Source organism: Rhamphochromis longiceps, linkage group LG10 (assembly GCF_057381845.1).
Source record: "Rhamphochromis longiceps isolate RC_006_pf linkage group LG10, R_longiceps_female_GT1.1, whole genome shotgun sequence".
NCBI classification, from domain to species: Eukaryota; Metazoa; Chordata; class Actinopteri; order Cichliformes; family Cichlidae; genus Rhamphochromis; species Rhamphochromis longiceps.
Window position 1 is genome coordinate 18,032,925 of NC_140566.1, and position 27,387 is coordinate 18,060,311.

Here is a 27,387-nt window from a genome sequence, read left to right on the forward strand (position 1 = left end):
TGTGGTCGTAAAGTAGAGCCAGTGGCGCACAGTTGGAGAGCGAGGATGATCGTGCTGGTGAGGACAGATGGTCCTGAAGCAACAGCAGTGGTGTAACACGGGAAGGCAAGGATGATTTTGCTGAGCAAGGTGGGTTGTTCTGGAATAAGGGCTGTAGCGCATAGATGGAGGGCGAGGATGATTTTGCAGAGGAGGACAGGTGGTCCTAGAGTGAGAATGGCGCCTCACTTGGATGCTGTGCTCAGCTCGAGGGCAAGGTTGGTTTTGCTGGGTAGCATGGCTGGTCCTGGAGGATGGTTGCTGCAGAGACCTGCACACAGGTACCACCAGTCGTTACTGACAGATGCTCATCTTCTGAAAGCAAGAGTTAACACTGCAAAACAATCAAGCCATGTACCAAATTATTGACTCACTCATCTGAATACAACATTTTCCACATAAAGCGAGATACAGAACATATGCTCACAGTGGAAATGTGTTGTATGTGGAGAACCAGTGTTTCAAAAGAGAAGTAATATCTTACTCGAAGCTGTAGGGGTACAGCGCGATATGTGGCGCAGTGTTGTGAAGTCGTGCTGCAGCACCTGACTGGGCGTCATCCGTCTTTCAGGATCAAGCTGAAGCATTCCTTTAAGCAGCTCGATAAACACCAGCAGATCACAGATTTCTGCGGATTTACTGGTATAATTTTGATGACGTGTGAACCAGAGCTGAAACATCAAAGAAAGAAAAGGCCCCTAAAAACTCTGAATTTTAAGTTGTTTCTTTTTGGGAGTTTTGTTTAAATATTTATTCTATAAATAAAATCTATATTTAGTTTTAAACATACAAAATAGAACAGTCAAGAAGTACACCTACATTTTTAAGGTCATCAAGAGAGGTCAACTTCATCATCCTTTTCTCAGTGAACTTAATCCCTGTCTCACTGACAAACTGCTCAGGTGTCTGAAAAGACAGGAAACTCATCAACACTGATAAATTGTAAATTTGTAAAGTAAAAAATTGTAAAGTACTAAGAACCTTGAGTTTCCACGTGCTGGTGGTGAAATACAACTGCGTGTCGAAATAAAAGGCAGTCTTGAGCCCACTGTCGAGGATCTTGCCTGGAGGCTGGCCCTGAGTCTCCACTATGTACCTCATCTGGAAATACAGACCAATTGGTCAAATTCAGAGTCCAACAACTTTAACATAATGTGTTGTAATCCTTTAAATAAAGCTTTAAGTTCTTCAAAGGAGAAGCGCTAGTTATACTTACCACCTCATATTCATTCTCACCAGGGTAGAGCATGGAGCCAAGGTACAGATTAGCAGCAATGCAGCCCAGAGACCATACATCTATGGCCTCTGTAAATGGAGCCCCGAGAATAATCTCTGGGGACCTGATTTAGGACAAACAGGAAAAACAGCAACTGTCAATTATTAACAACAAAAGTGACAACTGGATTAGTTATACAGCCAAGAAGCCCATCACAGAAACAGCAGGGGAGTATCCAGTATTGACCTTTAAGAGAAAAAGCCACTTTGGTTACAGCTACTAACCGGTATGAACGGGACTGAATGCAAGAGCCCATCGAGGCAGCGGAGGTTTCACATGCCAAGCTAAAGTCAATCACTTTGACCCTATAAGGTTGTTTCTGATGGTTGACAAGCATCACATTTTCCAGCTTGAGGTCTGCATGTATCAAACGTACAGACTTCAAATGATCCAGTGCTTTCGCAATCTAAAAAAAACCCCCCAAAAAAACAAAAAACCACACACCTTTGTATTAATGTAATCAGCATCCATCTGAAAAACTTTATTTATGTAGAGAATACAGTTAAACACACCTGCTGGGTGATGGCTCTAACTGAGTTTAGAGCGAGTGGTCGGAATTGTCTTTCCTTCATGAATTCATAAAGGTTCTTGTCCAAAAGCTCGAATTCGAGACATAATTTTTGCCCATCGGTAAGAACGTTGTAAAACTGAACCAAGTTATACCTTTCAGATTTGTACAACTTTAACTTCAGCAGGGCAGCCACCTGGCAACATATGAGTTTTAGCTTCAAGTAAATATTTTAGAGGAATTTCTTCAAATACAATTGTTGGATTAACTGCATCAAGCCAAGTCTTTCCTACCTCCAAGTTTGCCAGTCCATTTCTGAAGCAATCAGTCTTAACTATTTTGATGGCTACGCTCTTCATGTCATTGAGCCTAATGAATTTTCCAACCGTGCCATAGGCTCCTTCTCCCAGGGTAGTTATCATCTGGTACCGTGAAGCTCCAGTTAAGTGCCAGCCTATGGGAAGTAATCGGTTGATCTGGGCAATTTTATGGGCATCTCTGGCATCATAACACCTAAAAAGAAAAAAACGTTATAAAGGAAAAAAAATCCTAAAAAACGAACAAACAAAAATTTAAAAAGTAATTTAAAACTTCATTTCTTACAATGTAGACAAATTTTCATAATAACAGCAGGTGATATTAGAGGAAAAAGTGAAACAAAGCATTGTGATTGTAAACCGATCATCTGCTGTCATGAGCTAGTTAACCAGAAAGCAAACTAAATACTTGGCAAGTTAATGTCCTTGATTTATCTCAGTAGTTTCACCTTAAAAATTACTTTGATGAATATCGAGTGAACAAGTTCTGCATACTACAGTGCTTGGAGTTTTTTAGTACTGAAATGGAAAGGTTTGGTGAAGCTGTTTTTTTAGGTCACAAGTCAGGGGTCTGACTGGACTTCAATAAATAAGTCTTACAGTTAACGTTATTTTGACCTGTCACAAATATTGATTTGGTGATGTCTAAAGGTTCATTCTTGGAGAGTACAAAACTTCAAACATTAGCCATTTCAAATGAGAGAAGACAGTTTTTACCTATAAAACAAATTAGAGCCACAGAGCCGAGCTCATTTGGCCCAGGTGAAACTCATGCACCTAATTACCCTCCAGTTATCTCCTGCAGAATAAAGCATGGCACAAAATCCAAAAGATAGAGATCTAGTATCCATGCAACATCACAAACCACACCTTCAAAGTGTAGGGGCTCTGAAAGCGAGTCTCATACGAGATACATTTCAATCCAGCATTATGTTTCATTTTATGTTCTTATTAAAAACCTTATTAATATTATAACAGGTGCATTAAGTACTGACAGCCAAATAATTTTAAGAGCTGATTTGCACATGTAAAGTTACATTAAGGGTTGCCTTACATTAAGGGTGCAGACGCATTATAAGCCTGCATGTGGCCTGCATGCACTAGGTCAGGGGTGTCGAACTGCAGTCCTCAAGTCATTCTTTGTTGACAATAAACTTATTTGAATATTTATTAGGACTGCCACTAATGATTATTTTTATTATAGATTAATCCACTTATTTTTTTTCCATTGATTGAATGTTTTGCACAAGCCATAATCCAAAGTTGTAAAGGCCTTAGCAACTTTAGCTGACCAACATTTCCTTGATTGCCCTATTAGATTTATTACCTTATTAGATTCACAAGAACAACCAAGAAACTTGCTAACACTTAAAACACAAGCCCATAGGAGCAGTAGACAATGCATCTTTTGGAGAAATTGCAATGGGATGTTGCTACTTCCAGAGTTGGTCTGTGGCTTAGTGCTAAGAAGCCAGACAGAAAATGGGAGGGAGAGAAGTTTGTTCTTATATCATAAAATGTTAAAAACAATTAAATTTTGTTTTTAAAATCTGGAACATTCAAGTATGCTAAAGTGTACTTAGTATATCATTTAGGCAGACTTTAAGATTAAAGCCTACTGGTTACACTGTAACTAACACTATGATATTTTAAATGGAGGTTTGTTAAAGTTGCTGCTTGTGTGATTATAGATGCAGTGAGAGTCATGTTTCCCTTGCCGCCATATGTCATGACATCTTAAAACCTTCAACCTGAAAGTAGACAGAGGACGTTCAAGAAGGTGAGCTGCTGTTCTTGTTGTTATTCTACTGCTGCTTCACATAAAGAAAATACATTTTATTAGTGGACTCAATGATACTTTATGGTCAGACCTTGTCTTTGTTAGACACGGGAAGCCAAACTAGATTAATCAATAAAGTACATCTAGCAACAGTCCAAAACGGTGGCGTTAGACGCTGCTCAACTGCAGGATGAGATCCTCTCTTTTTTCAGTGACCAAGCTAGCAAACCAACTTGTAAGTCAAACATTAGCTGGGAGGGCCTGAAGTAGCTGGGGAACAGTGACCACACTGAACCTAGGTATTTAATGAATGCAAAGTTTCATCAGTAAAAGCAAACATGCTATAAGGAATATCTAACTTTTATTGGGGTGGCTGCCGCTCAGGAGAAGCAGTTCATCCTCTAATGGGAATATTGGTGGTCCGATTCTTGGCTGCTCCAGTCTGCACGCCAAAGCGTTTTAGGTAGAAAGCAGTTAAGCTTATATAAGAAACAGTCCATTTACCATTTATAGAGCTATCTACACTTTGGTCAGATACATTTTTAGAAATTTCTGTTTAATTCTGGAAGGATGACAGATTTTAATATTGATAAGATGAGTCACTACTAACGAATCCAAAATAGATCCGGTCCAGATGGGGCTGATTATTTGATCCTTATCTGTTCTGCGTCCATCCTGATGTGCAGGTGGACTGTGATCTGGACCTGGTTTGCAGATCCACTACAGAGCCTATGATATCTCTAGGTTGGATCTGAGCCAGGGTCATTTTGCTATTTAAAAGTAGCCTAAACCCAGGATTGAGAAGGTCTTGAACCCGAATGTGTCGTGTGGCCTTGGTGGAGTTTCGGCAATCTAAATTAGAGTGAAAGCAGAAAGTGGCCACTAACATCTGACTGCAAACCATAAGTAGGAGTAAAGTAAAGGTGTTGTGCAGTAAGTACCATAATGGAAAACATAACACATCTTCAAACTGATTCAGATCCTGCTTTGGTTAGTATGAAGGTGTTAAGAGTTAAATACTTGTCTCCTAATTGGATACTGACTTGTCAAGTCGACATTTTATTCTTTTTTCTGCAAAAAACAAAACAAAACTCAAATAAAGTGGAATATCTATTGTTTTGCTATTACCACAATGAGCTTTTTGTATTTATGCTTATATTCTTGAGAAAAATAGAGAGGCTCATTATACAGTAACATATAATCGACAAGAGTTCATGTTATAAAGGCATTTAAAGAAAGAGTAATCTGACCTTTCAGATCTAGACCATTGCAGCTCAGACCAGCTCGAGTCAGTCTAACTTTAGCACCCCTGAATGTGGGTCACTAGTGGTGAAGTTGCTGACTGTGTTAGTCTATCTGCAACCCCTACACACTTAAATAAGTGTGTGTGTCTGTGTGTTTGTTTGTATGTGTGTGTGTGTGTGTGTGTGTGTGTGTGTGTGTGTGTGTGTGTGTGTGTGTGTGTGTGTGTGTGTGTGTGTAAGCTTTCCAGGATCACTGAGATTATGGAGGCTTCCGCACCATGAAGGGCTTATTCATATTTCCTCATTACTGTGTCTCTACCTGATTTGTGGCTTCTATTTATACCCATCACAGTTATGAGTAACACACTCAGACATTGTGTGTTCCTGCTTTTGGAATTGATTTGTTGCTGAAATAGGAATGCTAAGAATAAGATTCCAGGTAGAAGGTTTGTATTGAGTGGGTAGGGATTTATGAAACCTGTAACTTTTCGTTCTTCGTAATAACCAGAATACTTTTTATGCTTTAACTCTGAATATTTTAGAGTTCCACTTTTTCCTGGAGTAATCTACAGAGTAATAATCTGCTATGAGTGGAATTAAGTTCATTGTAAAATGTTGATGAAAGAGATCTTTTGGTCAATGTAACATAACCTAACAGTTAAACATATGCTCTTGAAGTTCTCGACGATATGTTACTGCATATGATCTTGGTGGTGAGTTCACTCACTTTACATTGTGTCAAGTGTATTTCTTTCTTGGCATATATTTATATTTGTCACAGTCTCTGCTGCGCTCTTGGCCAGGTTTATATATAAAAATCAATATATATCACAAGTATACACAAATATAGTACTTTGAAATATAAAGTTACATTTTTGCTTATTAGGTCAAAAGTGCAGTCGTGCTTTTCTGGGTTTTTTTTCATCTTTGGCAACAAAAACTCTGCAACTATAAGTTGACTAGCCAATCACAATGAAATAAGTCACGCTTTACACTGAAACAGTATCACTTTCAGAGTTCTGTAGCTTTTTATTGACCACCACCAGTCATAAAAGTGATTCCAGAGATGTCAATAAATACAGCCTTCTTTTTATTTCCTTTTAATTTTGTGCAAAAACAGCATGAACTATTCCTGACCTGACCTAAAAAACATTAGTATTTTTTACCTGCGTCAGGAAAGAGGAGAAAGAGTAGAAGTATTATTAGTTATTACCAGCCAGCCTGGCATGTTGCCAGCCTCTTTTTTTCTTTCTCGCAAGTATAGTTTCACTTTAGTTTGACTTTAAAACAATATGTCCACCAAAACAACCTGTTTAAGGAGTTACTACCTGATGCCCAGGTGCTGCCCATTTCCTTCTTTTACTTATTAACAGTTGACTTGCTTCTGATATTTTTCCAACTTGTTTGAACATAAAATCATTCAGCTGCTACTGAAAAACCACAATTCCCACACCCTAATTTTCCAGGAGTAAGTCATTTCAATTCACTTAATATCTCTGATGTTGCTTTGTCAATTTCTATTACTTATAATAGCAATAACATTCTGAATTTTTAATGCAGGATAAGAACTTTAGAGTTTATCATAATGCAGAGACCTACTCGTCTCTGCATTATGAGTACTTACTTTGATATTGTATGTGCCCTCTGTTAGGAAAGTATGGGGAGTAGGACTGTTAAGAAAATGGGGGAACTGTCATGATCCCTGCATTTTGGACCCCACGTTTGACATTGTGAGGTAATGTTTCCTTTGTATTTTTAAAAGGACAAAATATTTCAAAAGAAAAGTTTTGTTTCTTTTGTAATATTGCTTCCCTTGTGGCCTTAGATATATTTAGTTCATCATTTTCAACTAAGTATTGGTCCCTTTATAGTTAATATATAGTGTACTATTTGTTGAATGGCTGCTTTCATTTAATTCCCTGTGTTTACAAGTTTAAAAGCTTTGTCTATTTTCTGTGGCTCTTTTCGATTATCTTCTTAAGACTTATTGTATTCCTCTGAGTCTTTGGTTCGTCTTAGTTGTAGTTACAGTTTACACTGGGTTAGTACCCTGTTGTGTTCCTTGGTGTACTGATCTGCATTGCCCTGCATCTTTATGCGTTCCTCTGTCTTGTCTTTCTCTCCACCCTTATGCCAAGTTAACCTTTGCTTCCATTCAGTTGTGTCTTTCTGTTTTATTTTCTGTTGTTCTCTGTGTCTTCTGTTTTGTTTACTTCACCAGCCTGATAATGTCTATAGTAACAACATTTTTATACCTTTTACTTTTTACATTAAAGCAGATTTTTTTGTTTGAGTCATTCCTGTTTCCTGAGTCCTGCATTTGGGTCCGCCCTCTCACATGGTAAAATCCATGCTGGCTATTTTTCATCTTCTTTTCTTTTTCTTTCTTTTTTTTTTTTACAAGTGTTTAGATTAACTTCAAGTTTGACTTACTTACATAACATTCTGTTGCTTTTGGCTTAAATTGATCTGAAAAACTAATATACTAGAAATTTGATTTGACTCAAATAAGAGGCCTAGATTTTTGGTAATGCTGACAAGTGTTGTGGAAACATTTTATGTCTTTATGAAACATTTGGATCTGACACAGTGGCTAACTGTTACTGATACTGTATTACTCATCTTGTTCTTTGTTTGTCCATAGAGGTGGTGCCACCTATCAATACACATTGTTCAGTTACAACTGACAAGGTTTACGGGTTCAAGGTGACCCTGTGGGGCATACCACCTCTATCTTGGTTAGCCAATAAGAAACACAACATGTTACCGTGTGGAACTGAAGATGATACCAAGATATTGCTGCAAATATAAGTAATCAGATAACACAGGTAAAATAAAATCAACACATAATTTTCAGAACTTCTCTGAGTTGCTTTGTCACAGTGTGGCCGGGTACTTATTCTAGCTCTTAAAACATTCATGTGTGATGTATGCATAACTACAACTTGAATCACAACTATAGTCTGTTGTAGTACCTGCTCATCCCTAAGGTTACATTCTTGCCCTCATCTCAGCCCAGAGGCCCTAGATGTAGAGGACAAATTTATATCAAACCACAAGCTCGATGTTTTTAATGGATCTCTTTTGTTCACACTTTTAAAATTTCACCCTCACCTTTTAACCTCCCTCAGTAATCATTGTGTGTCGCTAAACTGAAATGGAGAAAGCATAACACCAACTCCTGCTAATTAGTTCATTTAGTTCAGGAATGGAGAAAGTTGAAAGGCACATGAACACTAATTAAAAATGAGACAGCCTTCTCTACTTTATATGAATTTATAAAATAAACTACCAAAAAGCAGTTAAAGCTGCAAGATAAATAAGTATAATTCTTTTATATCATGTCATTTGTTCTCCAAGGAAGAAGTTTAAACCAGAAAATGACTGGTGCAGGGACTTGCACCGATATATTTCTACTTTAAGGAAATATAACACTGGGTACAAAACGTTAATCATTATCCTGCGGTCAGAATAGTTTCTCAGCTTAAGTTTTGCTTGTGCTATAGATATGTCAACCCAGTTTTTAAAGAGATACTATCTGCTGTTGCTCATTTATTTCTTTTACTTATTAACAGTTGGTTTGCTACTTGGTATTTTTTGCAGCTGGTAGTAAACTGAAAAATCATTCAGTTGTTACTGAGAACGCTTTTTGTGCGCTTTTAAAGCATTAGATTTAAAGTTAAAATAATATTGTTGTAAATCCATCCATACTGACATGAGGTTTTGTGTTTTTACTTTGCTGTTCATTCACCTCAAAACGACGCCTCTGTTATACCACATGCTGACAATATTTCAAATGCACAGCCTAATAATGCATAGACATTCATGTTTGTGTTATTGACACAAACATGAATGATCAGCATCGTTTATTGACCTGACTAACCTTTTTCATGTTTGTTTCATTTCATTTCCACTTTATTTGTCAGGGGCCATGTACAAACAAAAGAAAAACTTTAATCTCCTAAGAGAAAAGGTTGTACCAGATTTAGCTACTAGCTTTACTATCTGCAGCCTGTGGGCAGCACAAATAGAAGAACTTTGAATAATATCTTTGGCTTAATAAACCAAGTCTCTTGGTTTTTTTTAGCAGGATGCTTCAGCCCTGTGCACATCACAATTCATCCTGCTGCTTCTATTGGCAGTCACATCATTAATACACACTCGCAGCTGGCAGCCGTAAATGCACATGCCATAGCATTGCTTCCATAATAAGCAGACAACCAGAAGAGGATGGATGAAGGAGATGGATAGATGAATGTGTGGCCTCTTTTACATGTTTTCTAGCAAAGTCTAACTTGCCCATCTTTAGGCTAATGTCTAATTATGACCTTCTCCCTTGCCCACACAGGTCTTTCAACTTTTAGCATATCAGAAATTCCAGTGAACAGCTGCCAAATACAAGTCCAACTATTTCCTTATTATTGCAATGAAATATCGAGAGAATAAGCCTCACACAGCCAACCACTAATCAGTCAATTACCTTTGATCCTCTGGAAACAGCAAATCATCCATAAAATGGCTATAATTTACTCGTTATATGTTTTTTTAAAATGTATGTTACTTATCTTTTTGACTTGGAAGTTAACTGGAGCAGTTGTGCCCTCCAAAATTGCAGACTACCAATTTCCAGACACGTGAATTTCTGGTTATTGATTTCAACAGTTCTCAGGTGTGTGACTTAATCATCTAGTGTAGTTTAAGCCAGAAGGTTATAGCATCATAGTAATGGCTGATAGTAATGAGCAGGCGGGGCTGCGTGTTTGCACCTCTATCTCCTCCTCCATCTCCATGCGTTAAATAGAGTAACCCCGAAACTCCTCACTGCATCCAAAGATCAAACTTTCACCATTGTGGGAGACTGTGTTGTGGGGTTCTACAGCTTCATCTTATTAGGCTTTGCAGGGAAGCATCCAATACCTTAGATACATTTTGCCCAGCTGCTGCATTAAGGTAAAATACTACTGTTGTAATGTTATCATTTCTGTGTCACAAATGCAGGAAAGTGATCAAGTACTACCGAACTGATAACTTAGTAGTACTGTACCCCAGCTTGGAATGATTTTCTGGGGGAGAAATGTGTTCCTACATAAAATTAGGAGCACCCAGTGGTCTCTCTACAACCATTTAGAATTTCCTTTTTCCTGCACTTGTATCCTACTGAAAGAAGTTTGTTTTAATGCAACACTACAATAATGAGCTACTTAAAGCACATGGTCAGTAGCCAAAACTATTAAAAATGAATAATAAATCCTGGAAACTGCTAGATCTGAATCTATCGGAGCTGCAATTGAACTTATCCAACAATGGCCTGTAATGTATGTAGGGAAAAGGGTGGCTGTAAGACTTGAAGTACTGTTTTGTACTGTAAAACCACAGGTGGTGGTGAAAGCAAAGGCACTGCAATGAGAATGAGAAAAATACCTCATCCTAAGGTGTTAAATCCCATCCCATTTAAGTCAATATGAAAACTTTCTGAAACTTTAAGGCTGTCATGTCAACAAGGAAATCCAATCTCTCACATGCACAGTATTGTTTGCTATTACTGCAGTGAGTTCGTTTTATATTTACACTTGTTTCCTCTAGAAAAGGGCATATGTTCATTATCTAGATAGCTTCAGCTCAGACCAGCATGAGCTCACATTTTCCCTAAACAATGTGTAGCTTCTGTTTATACCATCACAGTTAAGATGAAGCAAGTTGCAACTGGATTTTGACTTTGACTTATCAAAGCAGTGTGAAAAATATAAGCAAGTCCAGCTTTAGTAAATATGTGTATAAATGGTTATTAAGATATCGAGTACCACCAGAGGCGGGCGATGGTGATACCGATAATGACGTATCACAATAATGGAAAAACAGAACACACACACACACATATATAAATAAATAAATACATACATTTATTATATGCCTGTGTGCGCATGTGCATGTTTGAGTTTGTGTGTCTGTGTGGGTGTGTAGGTCATTCACTGTCCCTTAGGTGGTGGCATGTTGACATATATCAGGCAGCCAGTCATGCCCTGTGTCCTTCTCCTGGGAATATACTTTTATTTTGAAATGTTGCTTAGCTCGTGGAAATTTGGAATTACAGAAGTGAAGTGGTTTAAGTAAGTGTTCCTTACTTCATTGAATGACTTCCAATCTAGGAGGAAATGTGTCTTTGTTTCAAACTGACCAGTCAAACACTGATCGCATGTTCTGTGTCCTTGCGTTAAGAGCTGTCTCTACTTTCTATCTCTGACTGTTTTTCTTACATACATTTATTTGCATTTTGTTATAATTAGCTGGCTGGTGTTTGGAAAGCAGTGTTTTTGTGAGATCAGTCAGGCTCATTCTTTGGGTTTAGAGGGCTTTAGAATGAAGTGTGTCTTAGGAGCTGGACTTATGGTGATCAAAAATGTTTTACTTTATTTAATTCAGTCTAATTATCAGTGGGTGTCTTCCTAATTCTGCTGGACAGGCATCACTTAGTGCTTTTCTGTGTATGCATAAAATGTATCTGTAGAATTCTGCATTTAGTGATTATGTTGGGTGTTTATTTGAACAGATTATAGCTCTGATGGCTGAGTGAACCCTGTACTTCAAACGGTACAGTGCACACCATAACATTATCAAATGTTTCAAGGCAGATTTTCATTGGAATTTGCTCTAATTTAAATGAGAGCTTTCTCTTTTTGCTTTATTCCCTCTCTCACACACACACAGCTAACCAAGTCTTCACTCTAAAGTTTCTTGTGCTATCTAGAGAGACTATAAAAACAAAAACTATATTGTTTTTAATAAAATTAGATGTGGAAAAGATGACTTTAACTTTAACTTTTCTACTTTGACTCTATTTTTAAACTGAGGTTCTTATGTTGTTGTAGCCAGCTGTGAGGTCCGTTTTGAAATGCGGACAGTGACCAGTTCAATCGTTCACAGTTAGCCGTCTGTTTTTTTATATTGTCTTTATTTTAGTATAACTAGTTTAGCTTAGTATACAGATACAGCCACTCAATATTGCTGCTTTCAGTCCGATGATTTTCTCAGTATTATTTTTATAAAGGTCTTTGCCTTATAATTGTTTTGTACCTTAGGGTGGAATGTTTCTTCAAGTTCTGTTTTAACCTTGCAACCATCCAAATCCAAGTGTATTCCACCTGTGTTAACTTGATAGGTGTGTGTAGGTGTGTAACTCTTATCAGCTGTTTAGGCTGTTTATGAGGGCTGGGCTGGGTCTTTGAAAATGTGAGCAAACAAACAAAGCAACCTCATGGTGCCTTCCTGAAAGCGGGGCATTAGAAGACTGGCAAAAAATGGAGTCTATACTACTATGTGAATTCCATATATTTAAGATTTTCCCACTTGATAGTGAGCTTTTGTTCTTTCTGTTGAAACCTTCAATTTGTTTCAAGGAGAGCAGCACATGCTCTCACAGTTACCACAAGAGTAAAAAAAACCTGACTTTCTGATGTCGGGGGTTTCATGAACGCTGCGCTGAAAACTGTTTCTGTGACTGACCTTCTCTGACCTTAATACACTAAACAGGCATGTTCTGGTTTGTCAGATCATTGCAAGTTGAAATGACTTCTGCATCGTTTTGGGTTACACTCTGGTATAAATCTACCATGATGTTACAAAGTTTGCAAATGTATTAACAACAGTAACGAACTCTGGACTGCATACTTTTAAAACGGGATTTTTACAGTAATGTAAGTAATCTAAAAATCGTTTTTGATTAATTTTATTGAAGGACAAAACACATAATTGGCATTGAATAAGAAGGCTTCACAGACAGGCAGAGCTGGGGGGAGGGTGGGGTGCTGCTTGTCTGTTTCACATCATTAAGTGGTGACGATATGCAAATGAAGCACGGCAGCTTAACAACAAGCACTAAAATGAGAAAAGCAAAAATCCCTCCCTATAGTTCGGGAAAATACAAAGAAGGTGACTGTTTTTATAACAGTGTTCTATAAATACTTTCTATCAATGATTCCTGGAACACCGTTTACAAGTTTTAAAATCACAACCAGCACTGACAGGATATTTGCGTGGGGTTTGGAAGTTGCTGCCCTTCTGTGGGGGTTCAGAGAGCTGTTTGATGAATCACCTAATGTGTGACAAAGGAATCTGCTGTGATGCTAATGTCGGTCTGCCCTCTGCCTACCTGTCTGTAAAAGTTGTTAAAATTACCGCAGTGATTTATCAGAAATGTGCAGAGTGTGGAAGGAGAATTAAAAGAAAAACAGGTGGTTAACAGCGAGCAATTTACTGCATTTAAAAATGATGCAATGGCCTGCATTTGTATAGCGCTTTTCTAGTCCATAGGACCCCAAAGCGCTTTACACTACATTCAGTCATTCACCCATTCACACACAGGCAATGGCAAGCTACATTGTAGCCACAGCTGCCCTGGGGCGCACTGACAGAGGCGAGGCTGCCGGACACAGGCGCCACCAGGCCCTCTGACCACCACCAGTAGGCAAACATGGGGTTAGTATCTTGCCCAAGGATATTTGACATGCAGCCAGGATGCAGCCTGGGATCGAACCACCGACCTTCTGATTAGTGGCTGACCTGCTCTGCCACCTGAGCTACAGCAATCCATATATTATAAGACTACATAACTAGCTAATATATGTAATTATTATTGTACCACATCTAAAATACGCTCTTCTCTGACAGGGCCAACCAGTAATCAGTTTGCATTTATATTTTGCATTGATACATGTGTAGAAAGCTGGAAGTGAATCAACTTCCATTAGTGCCCCCTGGTGGATGTACAAGACATTACCACTGGTTTTCATAAATGCTGCTTGGGACAGGTCATGGTCCTGTCAGGAATGAGGCGGGCATTTGAAGTGGCTGTATCTGTTACTAATACCACATCCAACTTTCATTTGTAGCTTTTATCTTAATTTCTTCTCCTACAATAATTTAATTATTTCCACGTGTTAGGTATTGTGTTGTTTGTTGTACCCTCTGTTTGTTAGGAGGTTCTCAAATATATTTTACCTTCACGATCTGTACCGAAATAACTTGTAAAATGAATAAAACCTCTTAAATTAACTCAATCTTAAATAGGTACTTATTTTGTTAAATCTAACTGAAAGTTAACAGGTTACATTTTTTCAAGAAAGGATTTCTTTGACATTACTTCTGTTGTTGCAGGACAGGTTAAATATTTTCCCTGTGGGATACTGGTAAAACAGTACTGAGTATTTTCCTGGGTATCTGAGATATGCATCAACAAGTTCACTTCTGAATGATTTAAAAAAAAACACACACACACTCATAAACAAAAGGAAGGTTTTGGAGTGGTCTAGTCAAATTCTTACATCACAATGAGATGCTATGGTGAGACCTTAAACAGGCTGTTTATACAGGAAAAGCCTCCATCATAGCTAACTCAAAATCAATTCTGCAAAGACGAGTGGCCAAAATTCCTCGACAGTGAAGTTATTATTATTTCACGTTAGAGCAGTTGATAGTTGATTGCAATTCCTGTTGCCAAGTGTGGAGCAACCAGTTAGTTTTTTACAATTACTGTTTTACAGGAAGCAAATTCTGGATATTTTTGGCTCTTAATAAATTAAATAATCTTTTAAAAACTGCAATTTGCATTTATTTTGGGTTTTTTTTGTCATATAATAATAAAATTTGTTTGATGGTCTGAGAAATCAGAAAAGGGCCAATACTTTGTCATAGCACTGTCCATGTGTACACACATACAAAGGTACCCTGTACTTGTACAAAGTGATCTCAAACCTTTCTTTTTTGCATTGAATCATCAAAAAAGGATTAAAAAAAAAAAAAAAAAACCTTCACCACCTTGCACTACATTTAACAAACTTAAACATTAAAAAAAAAATATTTAAAAAACCTGTCTTTTTTGTACCTGATGTGCTTGTGACAAAAAAGCGCATCAGGTACCACTAAGAATGTTCATTTATTCACCATTATTGTTTAAGGGAGCCACATATTTCTATTCTTTAGTAATACTAGGATTTTGATGATGGAGCCGAACTTAAAATCTGGAGCTTCAGCAGGAGGGAGAGACAACCCCGATCGTGGTTCTTCACGCAGCCTGTTTTACATGCAGCCAAATCCACTTGTTCAGCGAGCTGATTGGTTATCAGACTTTTAGACAGAATAGACAGAATGTCTACAGAAATTTTGACACCTGGAAAAGCTATATTTTCCCCGCTGTGCGCGCACACAGAGACATTTTCAAGTTACTTCCCTCGATCAGCCCTATTATATATAATTATCGAAATGTTTGTCTAAAATGCACTCGTTAATGTTACTTTGTAATGGTGCTAGATTAATGTCCGAATATAACATCCAAAAACCTGACGTTAATACTGCCCACAGCCTCACACAGCCTGGTGCGCATTTACGCACATGGCCTAAAACCCCTGTCTTAATTGAACTGCGGATAACTCGAGATGTGACGTTAAATAATTTTTTCTGTCTTTCCACACATACAGGCCAGCTGGTAGACACTGACTTCAGGTTTAAATAGTGAAATAGTATTTTTTTTAAACAAACTTTTCCTCCTCCTTGTATATAAATGATTCTATTAACAGCTATCACGAAAAACTTCCTCCAGCCATGTGCGCATTTTTGCGATTGCAGCAAACGGAATGCCGATGCGGCAACATACCGGGTCAGACATCGTGTTAACAATGAACTATTAAAATGTCAATAGAGAAGAGAGGCGAGCATCAGGGAAGCTGAAGGAACTGCCCGTGAGATGCTTTTTTAACGGAGGAGACAAACAGAGGAGGGAGAGAGATGGCACGCTTACCTTCTTGAAGAAGGTTGTTGCCCGTTGTTGGCAGGTGGTGGTCCAGGGAAACCCCGCTCAGTTGGCAGCTCAGCCATTGCCTTTACTGTAGAGTAAATTTAGAGTAAATTATTTGATCCTCTTCAGTACACTGAAACATACACACTTGTCATGGAGTTTGCAACAGCTAGTTGATAACTCCAGTGGTATGGAAAAAAGTAGGTTCTTAAATTTGCTCTCAAAAACTTACTGAAGCTACAGATGTCAGTTTAGAAAATTTACCTTGTTTGTCTCCAGTCCTCCCAAACACTTCTTCCAGAGCTGCCTTTCTAGTTCTAATCAAACCTGCCGCTTTAGCAGATTCAGCTGATGGAGAAAGGCGTGCAGGAAGCCGAGATTTCAGAAGAGGGACCCTGTCTTTTACGCAGCTCCATGCGCCGCCCCTGTCTACGTTTGTGCGAAATAAAGCTTCTTCATTGGCGCAACTGTGCACAATTAGCATACATGTCAATAAATGAAGGCTGATATTGTTTCATGCAAACATTTGCATGGTTAAAATACAGTCAAACAACTAGTTGTAGCTAGTTTTATACATGTAGTTAGCAGCCTGTGCGCTTAAGATGTTATCGCTAACGGCTATGGAAAACAACAGCAGACCTGCTGCAGTCTAACCTTTGCAAAGCTAATGCTACTAAATTTAATACCAACACAGTCCCATAGTTAATGCTACGCTTTTTTTCCTCTACCACCTCTGTGTTAGCCCTCATCAAGCTGACAGCATTAACTTTATCCAGCATTGCTAGCGTTAGCTATTTCCACAGTGACATGCTACGTTCAGACAGAAATGTCTTTATTTTATCAGATAAAAGTTTCAAATTCATTAACAGAAGCCAGCACAGGAAACATTAGGCCTGTTGTTAATTCTTACCCACACTTATAGTTAGCTAGTAGTTTTAAAACAGAATAGCACAAAGTGTCCAATTTCGACCTTTGTAATATTTAAATCTAGTCTGGAATGTCTGGTCCCATATCTACACTTACATTTCTTCCTCCAATGAAATGAAGAAAACAGGAAAACAGATGACTAAATCAATAATCCATCCTCTTCCATGCTAATGCCCTTCACACTGGACTGAATGGATTCAGCACCTGTGCTCAGCCATTCACTGTACTGTACAGATGAATAGAAGCTGTCATTGTCAAAAATAAACCTATTTAGTTAAATCCTGTATTATTATCATCATCATCATCATCATTATTATTATTATTATTATTATTATTATTATTATTATTATTGACCTGACAAAGTGTGTCACTGATACAGTTTTTTTCTGTCTGTTTTTGTTACTTTGTTTAAAGGTGACTTGTGATTTAATTATCTCAGTTTACTTGGACTTCTTTATGGTAAAGCCAGTATGACTAAATTCAGCCACCAGTCTTCCTCAAAGTTGTGAGAGAGGTGTTGATTTTTATAAAAAGTGTGTTAAGTGTCCTTTGTTTCTCTTGGCAGTTTCTCTGCTTTTGGACTCTTTAGCTTGTCGTGCTTTTTAATATATCGATTTGCCGAAACAAAACCAAAAAACACAGCACATCATTTTCTGCACTTTTCTCTGTTACTCTGTCAATGGGTGTCAGGGTACTCATTCTAGCTGTTTAAACATTCACACGTGTTGTCCGTGTTGTCCTGACCTGATCAAAGTCTAGAGAACTTAGATGTAGAGGATAAATTTCCATCAGACCACAAAGCTTTTTATTAAACTTCAGCCCATCTTTGTCTCTACCACTGACTTTACTGCAAATAAATTCAGTGATGCTCTTGTCAGTAAGTCTTTTCCTCTTACAACAGCCCTGCCGAATCCCAGTGAACTCCCAACCTCTTTCAATAATCATTGTCATGTAGCTGAACTGAAATGCAATGTTAAAACTCACTCTCTTCCCTGCACGACTAATTATCTAGATTACTTAACCCTTTATTGGGCAATTTTCAGCCTAAAAACACTATCCCTCTTATCTTGATCACTTAATGTTTTTGGAATTGAATTGTAATCAGAGATTATCTGAAAACATAGTAATCCTCACTCACTGCCAACTAAAAACACTGCCAGTTTCAAACCATTAATCATTCATAGACATCATGTCAGCAAGGTTGTTTTTTTTTGGGGGGGGGGGGGGGGGGTTAAACAGATACCAGTTGACTCTTTTACTTATAAACAGTTCTTCGCTTCTGGTATTCTTCCAGCTGTTTTTGGACATAGAATCATTCATCTGCTACTGAGAAAGCTCAATTAGCATTCCCAGGGGCCGTTTTGATTGTTTTCAATGATCGACAGAGGTGTCTGCTCAGTGTTTGTGCTTTTATATTTGATTACTGCCTTGGATACTTTTGCTCACTGTTTTCTCATGCTCTGTCTATTAAGGTTAACGCACCCCACTTGCCCATTTTGTTTGTGGTGTTCCTGAATACTTTATTTTTTATGTATTCATTTATGTATTATTTCATTAAAGGCAATTTTCAGGCAATTTTCAGGCCTACCAATCACATTAAAGCTTCAGTTAAGTAATTTTAACCCCACACCCGAGATATCAAATTTGACAGATTTTTAAGTGTCCAGGACCCTCTTAGGGACACTCCCAATAGGGGCTAAAAATCTGGGACTCTCCACCAATTGCTCTTAGAGCTGAAAAAGCTCCTCGGATGAGAAGTGAAACAGCTTCAAAAAACGTAAAGAAGTCCAGACGCGTTTCTTTCCAAACTCAGTCACCTCAAGGAACTTTATATTGTAAGGTAAAGACTCTACAATAACAACTAAGGCTATTTATGGAATGACTATTAAGTCTTCTTTAAGCCAGCCATTTTCCAAATGTCCAGAAGTGTCATATTTATGGTCTAACTTCATTGGTTGAAAGGGCTTACACCCCTTTTCTGTTCAGTTCCTCCCTTCCACTTCTTTAACATATTATCCAAAGTACCCTGCCAAATACTTTTTAATGTGTCTTACAAGGGACCATGCTTTATATTGCATACTGTTGTAAATGTAATATGCAAGTACAATGCTGCTGTTATATTAGTCTATGTACAAGAGTTCTTCTGGTAGAAATGCATTTATTAAGTCATCCGAAGTCTGCAGGAATTAAGTCTGCACATGTGTGCATGTGTGCCCACTGCTTGGAATAGCCAAGCCATGTGATTCTTCTAGATTCTATTTCAGATCGCCTACTGTCCAAAGCCCCACAGTCTTCACAGCAGCTTAAAGAAAAGTTAACAAATGCACAGTTTAATCCTTCTGTCGTCGCTTATCATTTCATCAGGAGTTGTTAGGTCGAGCGCTGAAGTGTACCTGTAGGTGTGTTTGAGTAAGTACTCTGTTCTGTCTTTTTCTGCCTTCACAACGAACAGGTTACTTTGACATAAGGTTCAGAAGGCGTATTTTAGTTTGTTTTGAATGATCAGATTTCATTCAATTTGAACAAAATCTGACAAAATGTAGATTTTTCGACAGAAAGTTGTGACCCCAGACTGACCCGTATACTCAAGTCAGTCAGGGGTTGTGTGATATATATAGGTCACTTTCATTGGTTTGTTTTTTGTTTTTTTCTGCAAGGATTTTATGACTGCACCAGAACATTTTTTAAAATCTTTACACTAAATTGGATTTTTATTACAAATTTGTATTTATGAGCTTCTGAGATCATAGACAGATGCAGCATGTGTAATGCTGTGATAATCAAAGCAGTATGCAGTATTAGTGCTTCTGGTTTAGTCCAGATTTAATAGATTATTTGTACAATGGTTGTTCTTAAGATGAATAAAGCATATCATTTCTCAACTTTTACTTGCGCATTGTTACTTTTCTGCATGTCTATACACGTTAACCATTCACTTTCATTTGCTGAATGAGTGAAATAATATAGGGTTAATACATGGCATGCATTAAGGAGAAATGGCAACCTGAAGTCACATTTTACTTTGAAAAAATGCTAGTTTTTTATGTCATGCAGTATATGAATCAGATATATCAATTCTGTAATTGAAGGCTGGAACTAACACTTATCTTCGCTTTTGATTATATTCTCTATCAACTGTTTGGTCTGTAAATGTCAGAATCTACCAGGAAAATATTAACATTTGATTTTCTCATTTAACTAATAAAGGACCAATTGGTGTGCATCTAATCAAAAGGCATATGTTCATTATCTAGGCCCTTAATAGTGGAAAATAGAAGAGGCAGTCACCTGTGAAAATCTAATGAATGGCCATCGAGCTTACCGTTGAACGTGTATCATCATTTATAATCACTGACAACATGCAAACTATAGTGACCTCTACACTGCTGCAGGTGTGACTTCTGTAGCAGTTTCAGTTTGATAATGGTGGACAGCTTGATGCAACAAGGAATAGAATCATTTCATTGTGCCAGCACATTACTAAAATTTCCCCATTTGTTTAATGTAAATATGAGTTATTGTATTTTCTTGCCTTTTTTCAAAGATTCTATGTTTGTTTGTTTTTTCTTTGTTTTGTTTTTTAGTTCAGTGACATGAAAATATCTGTACAGTGTTTTTTGTCCTGAGCAGTTATTTTCATTTATTCCCTAAAATGTGGCTGGTTGCATGTGATATTATATTTGTATTTACATATGCTATATTTTACAGCGTCGTCTAAGTCGGCTTTAGATATATGTGTGTAATTTTGCTTGGTTTGGATACAAGCTCATTTATTAGACATCTTTATACAGTGTAATTCATAATTAACGTGTGATGTGCTAGGCTGGAAAATTGAATGTGAGCCTGATTATTCTCAGAGGTAAGTGCGACGACAGTGTTCTCACATCAGCTTGTCCTTGGGTGGAAGTTTCCGTGAGCTGCGGCAAAACTGTTGCACTGTCCGCATGACCTCTCGTGTTCATATCCTTAGGTCACTGTAATCTGACAAGGTGTCTGGATACTTGTCAGGCTGCTACTCCCTGTTACTTGTGTTTATCTTGTGCAAATGACTTAGCTGTATGATCCAAACATGGGCTAAACAGTAACAATCCTGGCAGATACTTTTAGTTTATTTTCTGCAATGAATAACGCACTATAATGAGCTTCCTTAGCTATTGTCAGAAATGATTCGGAGTCCTTTGTTTAAACAGGGGAGATGAAAAACTAAGCGTGTTTTTTAAACTTACTGTCTTTCATCTTTAGGTTGTGACCTCTGAACCCCTAAACCCTGACTTTTGCTGAGACCAGAGTGTGATCCATGGCTATAAAGAGCCTTCTGCACGCTGCTTCCACTTTCAGGAAGCAGCTGATGAGGGTGAAAGTGGTAAACTCTAACTCCGAGGACTCCCGTCTGTGCCGATGTCTCAACACCTTTGACCTGGTAGCCCTCGGTGTGGGCAGTACATTGGGTGCTGGTGTTTATGTGCTCGCTGGTGCTGTTGCAAGAGAGAATTCAGGCAAGTGACATTACTTTTGATAGTGAAAACATGCGTATTGAGGAAAAACCTGAAAGTTTTTAATCATATGATTCCCACCACCTTCCACAGGTCCTGCTATTGTGCTGTCATTCCTAATAGCAGCTATAGCCTCAGTGTTAGCCGGGCTTTGCTACGCTGAGTTTGGAGCCCGTGTTCCCAAAACAGGCTCGGCTTATCTGTACTGCTATGTGACTGTAGGGGAGCTGTGGGCCTTCATCACTGGATGGAATCTCATTCTTTCCTACGTCATTGGTAAGCATAAAGCACCACTGCTTTATTGTTTCTGTTTTGCCTAGTTTAAGGTCATGTGTAGGAGGAAATTTGTCTTCAAGAATGTTTTTTTCTTCGTCTCAGGTGCCTCCAGCGTGGCTCGTGCATGGAGCGCCACCTTTGATGAGTTGATAGGGAACCCCATAGGGCAGTTCTGCAGACAGTACATGGCCCTGAATGTACCAGGAGCACTGGCAGAGTATCCTGACATATTTGGTGCTTTCATCATAATCATTCTTACAAGTAAGAAGACATAGAAAACATTTAATATTACACTTAACACATTTTCCCAAGACATTTTTCATTTTCCATTTCTTTGTCCTTTGCAATTCTAAGGTCTGCTGGCATTTGGGGTCAAAGAATCAGCAATGGTGAACAAGGTCTTCACTTGTATCAATGTCCTAGTCTTGGTGTTCATGGTGATCTCTGGATTCGTCAAAGGCAATATTAAAAACTGGCAGCTAGACCCTGAAGAGATCCTACATGCAAGTTATACAACAAACAGCACCAAGTAAGGACATATTCAATGCTGAATCTTTCCCTTTAACTGTCTCTGTTACTCTATTTTGTTTTTATCTGGATGACATTCTTTTAGAACTATATTTCATATTATTTATATTCCTCTGGTTTAGTGTGACAGACGTCCTGCCAAGCGCAGAGAGTTTAGGAATCGGCGGCTTCATGCCATTTGGATTCACCGGTGTCCTGTCAGGAGCCGCTACCTGTTTCTATGGGTTTGTAGGATTTGACTGCATTGCTACCACAGGTTAGTGCTGATCTGACCTGAAAACTCTGTCGACCTTCTGTTTTTGACTCCCTCTGCTTCACGTCTCGCAGTTTCACATACATCTCCCTTTGACGGCCTCATGGGTGTGTTTCCATTTTCAGGGAGAGAGGGGGGAATGTAACTCAATCTTTTTGGAACCGTTTCAGCCCCGAGCTTTCCTAAACATCCAGAAGTATTACATAACAGGGGGGCAAGAGAGAAATTAAAGATGCACTTTACTGCGTTTGACTTATTTCTGCTATTGGCTGAAGGCCAAAAGACTGCTACTCAGGTTAGGGGGGAACAAACAGGGTTTTGGAAGAGGGCATTCCAGAGGTTTTTCCCTGAGTTTTGCAGAGTTTGTGAACAGCCTTGTTTCTTTATACATGTTACAAGGTTTTTCCCACCCATAGGTTTCCTGAATTTTAACTGGCTGGCAAGCTGACCAGTTAGCCTTAAATTACGATTGTCAGACATAACACAAACTCACAATGATCTTTTTGCATGTGTGTGTGTGTATGGCAGTAAGAGTTAAGTTGGCATGAAGCCATACTCCATTTCCCCCTGACACACACACACAGACACACACAAACACACACACACATATCATCCACACAGCAGTTGTCTCCGTCACGTTTCAGAGCTCTTTTATTTTACAGTACTTTGGGCCTGCTTTGACACGTAACTGCGTCTTATGCACTCGCTCCATCACCGTAATGTGGTTTTATTACACAGCAAGGCCTTCCTACATAATCACCTGCAGCTGAGCAGTTAGGCCCCTCAGCATGGTGGCTCCCCCCAAAAAATAAGCTAATATCTTCAAACCTTGCAATGAATTGGGAGTGGCTAGTAACAAAGACATAGCTGTATAGCAGACGATGGGGCGATTTAGGAAATAACTAAGAAGGTAAAGTAATTTCACTACTATTTACAGGTTCAGTCAACCACTTAGCATTCAGTTAATTTCCACAAAACTTTGCATGCACTTCTCGATTCAACTGCAGCACTTCTGTAAATTATGTTACCTTTCTGAATACAGTGCCTGCACCCTGCATTCAAATGGACAATTCTCAGATAAAAGCATAAAACTCCTCCAAAATCTGAATATCCATCCATCATCCATCCAACACTAGAGTTTGTACTGTGTTCTGTGTTTTCGTTCCACTGAATTTTCACATATTCACTTTTCTGCCTCATGTTCAAACGCTGAAAGTAAGAATTTCTGTCTTCTGATGATGTTTTTCAAATATAAATATAAGCAAAAAATGGCACATTACCTGAAGATATTTCTGCACCCGTTGAAGTCATACAGAAGCAGATTTGCATATCTTGGCTCTTAACTGTGTCTATATATTATATATGTCCTAGGTGAAGAGGTGAAGAACCCCCAGCGAGCCATTCCTTTTGGTATCGTATCCTCATTGCTCATCTGCTTTGTGATCTACTTCAGCGTTTCTGGTGCTCTCACCCTCATGATGCCATACTACCTGCTGGACAGCAACAGCCCTCTGCCTACAGCTTTTAATTATGTGGGCTGGGGGGGCGCGAAATATGCCGTAGCTGTAGGCTCTCTTTGCGCTCTGTCTACAAGGTAAGAGATTTGAACTTAGAAGCACAATGCACATGTACTAGATCTTGTTCTGAGTAAACTTTGAACTGATTACCACTAAGATAAGCAACTGTGAATACCAGTAGATATTCTATTAGGCTGAGGAATATAAATTTGTTCCTTGTGGACTATGACATTTATTCAGCATTGTCCACTCAGTCATCATTAGACAACTGCAATTTTCCTTTAAAAAAATCAAACTGGAATCCTATCAAAATATAGATGTTTGAATGGGGAAATGAAACACTGTCACTCAGCTGCTACAGCTGCAGCAGGAGGGCAGGAGTCAGTAACTAACTCAGAGTTTAAGCTCCTGTTTTTTGGAACAGAAGATCCAGAATTTCCCCTATTTCAGGATTAGCAAACTCAGAATCTTCACTACATCTGCTTTCTGGAGCGTAACCAAAGACTATCATTCATTTTAAATGCGCAGTTGTGTACACGGTTCTGTCTCAGATAACTACACACACACACATATATATTTATGTTTGTGTTTCTGAGCGAGAGTGTATATTTAACTTCGGAAAGCATTTGATGCCTTAACTAAAAATAAAACATGCTGCTGAGAATATAGCTGCACCATCAGTGTGTGAAGGCGATTATGTAACAGGGACTCAGAAAGGCTAAGGCAGGTGACTTTTTTTTTTTTTACTAACAATTAGTTTCTAATCACTTTAAATGATGGTCCATATATGTTATATTTAGCAATTAATAATAGCAACAATCAACCAATATTTTATTCATGATAGAACATAGAAAACACATCAAATGTTTAAACTGAGTATTTTACTATTTCATGATAAAAATTACGATACAATGATAATTTAGAATTTGATGGCACCAGACTGGGCATGGGTGCAACAAACAGCTGAAAAAGAACATTTTGATATTATCTTAAATGGTTCATCGCTGCACTAAAGGCAATAGCCAGAAATCAATATTGGAAGCTCATGTGCTTCGGCCCCTCGGGCAACACTGCATTAAAACCAGGCATGATTCACAAAGGTTAAAGCTCTATCATGCAGAGAAGAAACTATTTATGAACATGATCTAGAAATGCTGTCTTCTCTGGGCCAAAGCTGTGGTCCAGTGAAATGCAATTTGAAATTCCCTTAGGTAAACTTGGACACCGTGTCCTCTGGACTAGTAAGGAGAGAGACTATGCATGTTGTCATCGCTGTGTCCAAAAGTATGCATCTCTGATTTTAAGGGGATGCATTAGTGCATTAGTACATTAAAGGTTTTATAGTGACATATGCTGCATATCTCAGCAAGACTGTGTTAAACCACTTCTTGAAACACTTAGAACTGCATGGTTTCATAGTAGCAGAGGGTGCTCAAAGGGCCTACTTGGAGTCCAGACCTTTCACCAGCTGAAAAGATTTACATGAAATATTTTTTCTCCTATCATCACAAAAAGGTCGTGGTGGATGGCTGTCGCTCCCTGAGCCTGGTTCTGCCAGAGGGTTTCTTACTGTTAAAAGGGAGCTTTTCCTTCCCAGTGTCACCAAGTGCTTGCTGAAAGGTATTTGAGCAAGCACTTGGTATTATTGTAAGGTCCATATCTTTCAGTATAAAGAGTCTTGAGGCGCTGTTTTTATGAATTGGTGCTATAAAAATAAAATGAATTGAAAATAAACGTGTAGTGAAAAATACGATAAACAAGACCCAGGGCTGTTGAACAGCTCAAATCAGATAAGAGTGAGATAACATTCCTCTTTCAAAGGTTCAGCAGCTGATCTCCTCAGTTCTCGAATGTTTCGAGACTGTTGTTAAAAGAAGAGAGGATGCCACACAGTGGCAAACAGCATGGCCCTGTCCCATCTATACTAAGACATATTAAATTCAGCTAATATTAAATATAAAAATGAGCTAGTATCTTTGTTTTAATGGTACATTTTCTCAGTTTAAACGTTGATTTTTGTCACGTTTTATTTTGAATAAAATATGGGTGCATAAGATCTGCAAAAAAATTGCATTAAATTGTTATTTACATATTACAAAGTTACATTACAAAGTGTTGCACATGTGTTCCTAACTTAAAATGTATGCACAACTTATTTAAGTATCCTGTGTTCTGTGTTTTTTTCTTTTGTCTTAATCTGCTGTATCTATGTTGAATGTAATGCTCCTTGCATATGTGTGCTGTTGTCTTTGCTTATGCATGTTTCACATGGTTGCTCCTGTGGATACTTTATATTTTGGTACGCCCTTCCCCCCATGTTAGCTTGCTGGGTTGTCTGTACCCTGTTCCTCGTGTGATCATGGCTATGGCTGATGATGGGCTGTTATCAAAGTCCTTGGCCAGGGTCAACTCCTGCACCAAAACCCCACTAAATGCAACTTTTGTCACTTCCTCTCTGGCAGGTGAGATACTAACATGCGTTAGCATTAAAAACTAATTATTAAGTGTTTTACATAGCCAGGTCTCTGTTTAGTTGGCTGAGGGAGTCAAGGTTATTGTGTCTATACTATAAGTCTTCCATTGTTTTTTCTGTTGGGAAACTTGAGACATATTTTCTAACTTGCATCTTGAGAAGGAGATGTGCACCAGCACTAATCCAAACTAAACCGCATGGTACGTGGACTAAAACTGACAGTAACAGCATGTGCAAAACATGCAGTCATACTGGGGGCCAAATTTTACATGCTGACATCAGAGTATCCTTGTCCCAGCATGTTGTTCTTCAACAGTGTTGCCAGTCTGGCACGCTGCAGCATGTTCTTTAACCCCCAGATCTTTCCACCCACATACGTCTACTTTCTCTGAATCTTCCCTTGGTACTCGCTGACCTTTCCTAATTCTTCTTTCCCCCTTGTCCCTCACGTTACACCAAACCGCTGCCATCACAATATGATGCCCTCCCCCCACCTTTACCCCAGTCTGTTGGGTTCCATGTTCCCCCTACCTCGTATCATCCTTGCCATGGCGCAGGATGGCCTGCTCTTCTCCTTCTTGGCCAACATCAGCGAGAGAAAATCTCCCGTAACATCTACTGTTGCTGCCGGGGCTATAGCTGGTAAGATAAAGGGGGGCGTTAAATAAAAACGCAAATTCCTGTATTTGAGTAGAGGGACTTGAGAGAGGCAGTGATAGAAGGTCAGGTTTGAATTGAAGAGAAAAAGAACAAAGCAGAGACTTTTTGGTTTTTGAAAGATTAAGTTTAAAAACTTTTTATAACTTTTTTTTTTAATAGAGGCAGCTCTTTTTGCCACCTCCAGCCTATACTTTATCCATTCCCAACTGGAGCCCTTTTTAAAACTGAAAACATGCAAACCTTTAATCAAAACTTTAATCAACAGGTTTTTAATCTTTTCTTGATTTGTTTTGTTGAGATTGATTTACTA

At 38.5% G+C, this 27,387-nt stretch overlaps 2 protein-coding genes across 7 annotated transcripts in view; one reads left to right on the plus strand and one right to left on the minus strand.

The window, feature by feature from the left end:
* The window catches only part of slc7a1a (solute carrier family 7 member 1a), a 34,553-nt gene that overhangs the window by 2,177 nt on the left and 4,989 nt on the right, over window positions 1–27,387 (plus strand). Inside the window, exons 2-10 of one of the 6 annotated variants that reach the window (XM_085420659.1) lie at window positions 3,832–3,920; window positions 6,816–6,899; window positions 21,120–21,373; window positions 21,464–21,646; window positions 21,749–21,907; window positions 22,001–22,175; window positions 22,297–22,430; window positions 23,799–24,021; window positions 26,267–26,406. In XM_085420659.1, the coding sequence (XP_085276785.1) occupies window positions 21,175–21,373; window positions 21,464–21,646; window positions 21,749–21,907; window positions 22,001–22,175; window positions 22,297–22,430; window positions 23,799–24,021; window positions 26,267–26,406 (1,213 nt within the window). In that variant the 5' untranslated portion in view covers window positions 3,832–3,920; window positions 6,816–6,899; window positions 21,120–21,174. Of the gene's footprint in view, window positions 1–3,831; window positions 3,921–6,815; window positions 6,900–11,129; window positions 11,272–19,153; window positions 19,287–21,119; window positions 21,374–21,463; window positions 21,647–21,748; window positions 21,908–22,000; window positions 22,176–22,296; window positions 22,431–23,798; window positions 24,022–26,266; window positions 26,407–26,922; window positions 27,060–27,387 lie in introns of those variants that run through there. The other 5 variants (XM_085420658.1, XM_085420663.1, XM_085420661.1 and 2 more) reach the window with 5 other exon arrangements.
* LOC146660676 (homeodomain-interacting protein kinase 1-like) lies at window positions 50–16,729 on the minus strand. The gene is made up of 11 exons (XM_085421655.1): window positions 16,605–16,729; window positions 16,215–16,417; window positions 15,954–16,038; window positions 2,117–2,336; window positions 1,828–2,019; window positions 1,540–1,721; window positions 1,256–1,379; window positions 1,021–1,140; window positions 859–945; window positions 524–710; window positions 50–310 (listed from the first exon to the last, which is right to left on the minus strand). The coding sequence occupies exons 1-11, from the start codon at window positions 16,727–16,729 to the stop codon at window positions 225–227; spliced, it is 1,611 nt and encodes a 536-aa protein (XP_085277781.1). The 3' UTR covers window positions 50–224.